Genomic DNA, 7,269 nt, shown 5'->3' on the forward strand with positions numbered 1-7,269 from the left:
ACCCCCCACCTCCCTTGTAGTCAGTCTGCATAAGATGCAGAGTCCTTGGCCCAGATGGAGAAGGGAGGGCAGCCCCTAGAGCGCAGAAGCAGGCAGGGAGAGGGAGGGAGGGGCGGTCTGGGTGCCCTCGGCTTGCCAAGGGTTAAAAGGAGCCGAGCGGGATTCCTAGAGAGGAGAGGGCGGGGGAGGGCAAGGTCCTCCAGAGCAGAAGCCCCTCCCTGCCCAGTCCCTCCCTGCCAGCAAAGAGGAGGCTGCTTTGTTCTCTCTGCTTTGCAAAAACTTCCTCGGTGCCCCTCCTGGAATCCGGTGAGTCTCTTCTCTCTTCCCCCTTGGGGTGCAGCGGGGAGAAGGGGGTCCCAGGGCTGCAAGGGAGGAGGCAAGCCCCCCATGCAGCCCCCATGCATGGGGGGAGGGAGACCCCCAAGTCAGGGAGCGGAGGGGTCCTGCCCCCAGTTCCTCTCCGCCAAGCCAGGGAGGGGCTGAGTCTCCAGCAGGTCTGCAACTCTCTTCTTCCTTTGGATCAAGATGCTGCCTTCCTTGTTGGGGAGGGGTCCTTTTGGGGGCAACAAAAAGAGGGCATGCAAATAAGCCCCCTTCAGATTGAGGGGAAGGGTCGCATTTCATAACACAGAGAAGCATCCAAGGACTCCGAGGAAGGAGACGCCCTGTGGAGTGGGGAGATACACCCCCCCCCAAGTGTGGAGACTGGAGGGGAGACCCTCTCCAACCCTCCACCCAAATACAATTCCCAGAGTTCCCTGGCAAGAAGGGCGGATTGGTGACCACTCTGGGAATTGCAGTCTTTGGACAGCAGGGCTGAAGCTGTCTCCTTGCAACTCTCAGCGTCCTGAACCAATTCTGGCTCCCAGGATTCTTGGGAGGAGTCCCCAGGGCCGGGTGAGATCTGGTTTCCAACCTTGTGATGGATCAGCAGCTAAACATCTGCCCCCTCCCAGCTGAGCCAGTGCACAGACTGGCATGTGCCACTCTTGGGAGCAGGAGCTGCATCCAGCCTTGCTCAGCTCAACATTTTTAGGAAGACGAAGCCCCTCCTGCCCTGGCAAGGCACTGGGGTGAAGCTGCAATGCCATCAGCATCCTGTATGAATAATAATAATAATAATAATAATAATCTGCCACCTAGTTGACTGGGTTTCCCCAGACACTCAGGGCTGCTTCCAGCACATATAAAAACATAATAAAACATCCCGATACAGGGCTGCCTTCAGATGTCTCCTAAAGGTTATGTGGTTCTTTCATTTCCTTGGCATCTGATCAGAGTGTGTTCCACAGGGAGGGCGCCACTACCAAGAAGGCCCTCAGCCTGCTTCCCTGCAACTTATCTTCTTTCACTGAGGGAACTACCAGAAGGCCCTTGGTGCTGGACCTCAGTGACCAGGCTGAACGATGGGGGTGGAGATGCTCCTTCGGGTATCCTGGGCCAAGGCCATTCAGGGCTTTAAAGGTCAGCACCAACACTTTCAAAGTAAATCCTTTAGGAGCGGTCTTACATGGTTCCAGCAGCAGTCACCAGTTTAGCCTCCACATTCTGCAGAACAATAAGTGAATGACACAGAAGTTGCTGCAGACTAAAGTTAGAAAAGCTTTAATTGCTACAAATGGTATAAGGAAACATGATATGGAATTAAGGGAAATGATGGTGTTGACCTGGAGTGGTTACAGAATTTCTGGTCTCTCCCCGAGTTCCACGGGCCCTGCTCCAAAGAGAGCTTCTCTAAAGAAAGCACAACCAAAAATCACTCCATTTTGTGTGAGTAAAGAAAATGAGGAGGTGGCTAAGAAACAGCAGGAGCCAGATCCTATTCCCAACCTTCTAGGGTCTCTCTGCAGCTCTAATGAAGTGGGGTGAGGTTCAAACAGATTAAATTGGAACCACTGGAGATGTTTCAAATGGGGTTTTTGTTGGGAAGGGGCTGCCCCATTTGTGCTTCTCCAGGAGCAGGGGAATATCTAGGGCAGGAGAATCCTTGCAGGGCCTCTGAGGCTTCCTTTGCTTCTTCCTCTCTCCCAGGGCCCTGCAGCTTGTGGTGGCTCCTCGACTCCTCAGGAAGGATGAAAGAGACGGATCCTGCAAAGCTCGTAAGGATGGAAGGGGGAAGATGGACAGTTGACCTGGTCAGGTTGTCTCCTGCATCCCTCCTCACAGCCTCTGAGCGTTCCCTCCCAGGGACGTCCGAGAGATCTGGTGAGTCCCAGGGGAGGGGAGATGGGGACATGGATGGATGGGGCTGGAGAGGTACTGGGGCTTGCTCAACAAAATTCTAGCAGCAATTGTGGCATACAAAAACAGTCTAACATCTTTCTTGGGCAGTTCCAATCCTGTTATTCCAAGAGGAATGGCCTCTGGTTTCTTAATAAATGTATATTTCAACTTTTCCCCCAATTCATTATAAATGTTCTCCCAGAAGTCTTTCACCTTGGGGCAGGTCCACCACATATGATAAAAAGTACCTTCTTTTTCTTTACATTTCCAACATAAGTTATCACTATTGTCATATATCTTTGCAAATTTTACAGGAGTTAAGTACCATCTATACATCATTTTCATTATATTTTCCTTTAACACCGTACATGCAGTGAACTTGACCCCTTTCCTCCATAACCTCTCCCAATCTTCAAACATTATGTTGTGTTCCAAATCTCTTGCCCAGTCTATCATCACAGATTTAACTTGTTCATCCTTTGTATGCCATTCCAACAATAAATTATACATTTTAGACAAATTTTTTAACTTTAGAGTCCAACAAGTCCGTTTCCAACTTAGTTTTTTCAGAAGCAAAACCATTTTTCTTATCTAATTTTTACAGTTCATTAATCTGGTGATAATGTAGCCAATTTATTTTATCTTTAATTTGATCAAATGGTTTTAATTTATATCCTTCTTTATCTTCCAGTAACAGATCAGCGTATCTCAACCACTTGGTTTCCATATTTCACTTTTTGGGGGCCTTTTCCTCCATTGGTGAAAGCCATCTGGGTGTTTTCCTCTCTAAGAGATCTTTGTATTTTAGCCAAACATTATATAGAGATTTTCTAATTACATGATTTTTACCTTGTCATACCATAGAGAAGCATGCCATCCAAACACATTGCCAAATCCCCCCAAGTCTAAAACATCAGCATCATCCAGTTGTATCCATTCCTTAACCCAGCAGAGAGCTGTAGCCTCAAAATAAATCTTCAAATCTGGCAGGGAGAATCCCCCTTTTTCTTTTGAGTCCATTAGTAATTTATACTTAATTCTGGGTTTCCCCCCTGCCAGATAAATCTAGATTAAGCTTTCTGCCATTCTTTAAAACATTTCACATTGTGAATAATTGGGAGGGCTTGAAACAAAAAGAAACATCTTTGGCAATACATTCATCTGAACCACAGAAATCCGGCCCATTAATGACAATTTTAAATTTGACCAAATCGCTAAATCTCTCTTGATTTCATTCCATAATTTCTCGTAGTTATCTTTGTATAAATTCAAATTTTTCACCGACAAATTAACCCCCAGATATTTAACTTTTTTCACAAAAAGTAGGCCTGTCTTGTAGTAATTTCCTTTCCTCATTGTCCAGATTTTTCTCTAATACTTTAATTTTGCTCTTATTTAACTCAATTCCTGCTACCTGTCTGAACTCCTGTACAGTAGTGCCTCGCAAGACGAAATTCATTCGTTCCGCAAGTTTTTTCTTCTTGCGAGTTTTTCGTCTTGCGAAGCACGGTTTCCCATAGGAATGTATTGAAAATCAATTAATGCGTTCCTATGGAAACCGACTTCAGACCAGGTCCCCCGACAGTGTGTCCCCCAACCTCTTCTGAAGGCTGGGGGGGGGGGGAGACAAGGGCTTTTCTTCCCACCCCCAGCATTTTAAAAAACCCCGGGACAGCGGGGGACTTCTCCGCTGTCCGGGGCGATTTTAAAATGCTGGCAGGCAGGAACGAAGCCTTCGCTGCCGCCCGCCAGCATTTTAAAATCGCCCCGGGACAGCGGAGGACTTCTCCGCTGTCCCGGGGCGATTTAAAAGCCCCCGGGAAGGCAGGCAGGGGGGAGCAAAGACTTTTGCCCCCCGCCGGCCTTCAGAAGAGGTCCTGGACCTCTTCTGAAGGCGGCGGGGGGGTGAAAGTCTTTGCTCCCCCCCCCGCCTGCCTTCAAAAGCCATCCGGGATAGCAGAGAAACGAAGGCTGGCGGCGGGAGGAGGTCTCTCCGCCCCGCCGCCAGCCTTCGGAGGAGGTCCAAGGACAGTGGGGAAGACGCGCTGCGCTTCCCCGCTGTCCCGGAGATTTCCCTATGGGCTTTCGTCTTGCGAAGGAAGCCCATAGGGAAATTCGTTTTGCGAAGTGCCTCCAAAACGGAAAACCCTTTCGTCTAGCGGGTTTTCCGTCTTGCGAGGCGTTCGTCTTGCGGGGCACCACTGTATTGTCTCCAGTGCTTTTACTGCACTGTAGTCTGGATCTTGTAATGTCAACACCAAGTCATCTGCAAAGGCTTTTAATTTATACTGTTTGGATTCTACTAATATACCTTTAATTTGTTCATCTTTCCTTATCATGCTTAACAAGACCTCAAGGACCGAAATAAAGAGCAGAGGGGGAAGTGGGCACCCTTGCCTGGTACCCTTCTCAATTCTAATTTTCTCTGATACCACATTATTTACTATAATTTTAGCTTTTTGTTCCTGATAGATCACATTAATACCGTTTAAAAACTCTTGACCAACCCTAATACTTTCTAAATTATGTGTCATAAAACTCCAAAATACATTATCAAAGGCCTTCTCCGCATCAATAAACATTAACATTGCTTTACAATTTTTTCTTGCTTCCAACTTTCCCAAAATATCTACTATATTCCTAATATTATCCTTCATATGTCTTCCAGGCAGAAAACCTGCCTGGACCTTATGGATATATTCTGACATGACCTTCTTCAGCCTCTTGGCCAATATATTAGCAAAAATTTTGTAATCCACATTAAGTAGAGAGATTGGTCTATACTTTTTGGCATTAGCTCTATCTTGATCTTGTTTTGGATGTTTGGCTAATATTTCCTCATTTTCTTCTATTTCTTTTCTAATTTGATACATTTTCTTTTCTCTGTTTCTTTTATGAATCACATTTTGTTGAATATAAAATCTTCTTATACCAGCTTTGCTCACCTCCCATATTATTCTACTATCTGTATCTTGCTCTTTATTAATTTGGAAGAATTCTCTAAGTAATTCCTGTGCTTTACGTAGAATCTTTTCAACATTTAAATTCTTTTCATTCATTCTCCATCTTCGATTACTAATTTACATTGGCTTCTTTTTGAAATATTTTGTCTTTCAGTAGCCTTGAGTTTATAAACACTAGGTAATCTCCTGGGCCTTTGTACATGTTTGATCTTTCTGATCTGATCCTAAATATTTTGTCCACATCCATTAATAATTCGTCTTCCTGTACTCCCATCCACTTTGCTAACTCTTGGATTATTTTATTCTCAATTTGTTCATTTTGGGATTCAGGAATTCCTCAGAAGTGCAGAACCATTTGATGCCGATACATGTCCTAGACGGCAATCTGATCTAATAATTGCTCTTGTGCCTTCTTTATCTCTGTTATGTCATCCGGTATAATCTCCTGATTTTTCCTCAGGTCTTTATTTTCATCCTGAATCAGTTTGGACACTTCTTCTTGTCTTGATTTTTAATTCTTGAACTGTTTTGTCTAGCTCCTTATTTTTTATTGTCAGGTCTTTTACCTGACCTTGGAGATCTATTATTATTTTTAAATGTTGTTCAATCTTATTGTTCATTGAATCCGGTTTATCATTTATATTTTTGTTCATGTTGACTATCAAGTCTATCAAATCTGCACTGGGATCAGTTTCTGCTATTGAAAGTCTCCTACCTTGGGAGCTGGCAGTAACAGTTATTTTAGATTGTATTTTCTTCTCAGCCATCTTGACCTTCCATTTCTTTTTCTTATGTACACAGGTTAATATGCTTTGGCCCAGGTTTGGCTGGTGATGTCTTTAAATAAGACCAGAACCTCCAAGTCTGTAATATTTCAAACTGTTGGGAGTCGTCAGGTTATGAATATTATTCCCACTATTTAATAATGGAAGAGATAGAGGAGTCGGCTTCAAATACAGAGGATGAGCACATCAACACATTTTGCCTGCACTTTTAAAATTGTCTGCCAGATGGCGCTGTGCACTTTCCCTTCTTTTATTACTAACCTTGGTTTCTCTTCTTTCCCTGTTCCTAAATTCCCAGAATGCTTTTTAACTGTCCTTCCTCTTTCTCGACTGTATCAGAGCACTTCCCTCGACCCACCACTGAGCGCACCACACAGGGAAGTCTCATTTTTGCTTTTGCTTCTGTCTGCATTTTGTTGACCAAAGAGATGACTGACCTTCAACATGGATTGGACTCCATGACTGAGCCAAACAAAATCTATCCCAGATAAAAGGCAAGAAATTCCAGCTAAAAAAGGCAGTGAAAACTATAGTAAGGCCTCACATCTAACTCTGCTCAGTTCTTCCTCTATCACAAGCATCCATTAACATTGTTCAATAATCTGGAGCTCCGTTTCTTCCTGAAGCTCTAATGAGCTACTCTCTTCATTGTAGATGGTGATGAATTGGAAGGGAAGAACAAGGGGAACCACAACAGAATCGACATAGCGGAGAAGTCCGATAAATATTCAAAGTGTGGAGAGAACATCCGTCAGAGCTCCCAGTCCTCCCATCAAACAAAGAGCTTAATTCAAAGGAATAGCCTCACTTCCCATCAAAGAATTCATACAGGAGAGAAACCATATCAGTGCTTGGAATGCGGAAAGAGCTTCAGTCAAAAAGACAGTCTCACTTTCCATCAAAGAATCCATACCGGGGAGAAACCTTATCCGTGCTTGGAATGCGGAAAGAGCTTCAGTCAGACTGCCACTCTCATGGCCCACCAAATTATTCATACAGGGTTTAAAGCATATCAGCGCATGGAATGTGGAGAAAATTTCACTCGGAATGGTAGATTTGGAATCTAGTCCAACCCCCGCCAATGCGGGGGTCATTTCAAGCATCCATGACAGATGGCCATCCAACTTCTTCTTAAATACCTCCAATGAAGGAGAGTCCTCTCTCTTCTGAGGGAGTTCCTTTTCACTGTTGTCTCTTACTCTCAGAAAGTTCTTCCTGGTCTTTAGGAGGAATCTCCTTTTGTGTTGCTTGAATCACCTCTTCAGATTCCTTCATGACCTTGAGAAGGACTTCTGTAT

The 7,269-nt window shown here is 44.6% G+C and overlaps 1 protein-coding gene across 1 annotated transcript; it reads left to right on the plus strand.

Annotated features, from left to right (window-relative positions):
* The first annotated feature begins 227 nt into the window (after positions 1–227).
* On the plus strand, positions 228–7,050 carry LOC309527437 (uncharacterized protein). The gene is made up of 3 exons (XM_082214301.1): positions 228–306; positions 2,032–2,205; positions 6,626–7,050. The coding sequence occupies exons 2-3, from the start codon at positions 2,073–2,075 to the stop codon at positions 7,036–7,038; spliced, it is 546 nt and encodes a 181-aa protein (XP_082070427.1). The 5' UTR covers positions 228–306; positions 2,032–2,072; the 3' UTR covers positions 7,039–7,050.
* The last annotated feature ends 219 nt before the right edge of the window (positions 7,051–7,269 follow it).

Source organism: Podarcis vaucheri (genome assembly GCF_965113315.1).
Source record: "Podarcis vaucheri genome assembly, chromosome: 2".
Classification (NCBI taxonomy): domain Eukaryota; kingdom Metazoa; phylum Chordata; class Lepidosauria; order Squamata; family Lacertidae; genus Podarcis; species Podarcis vaucheri.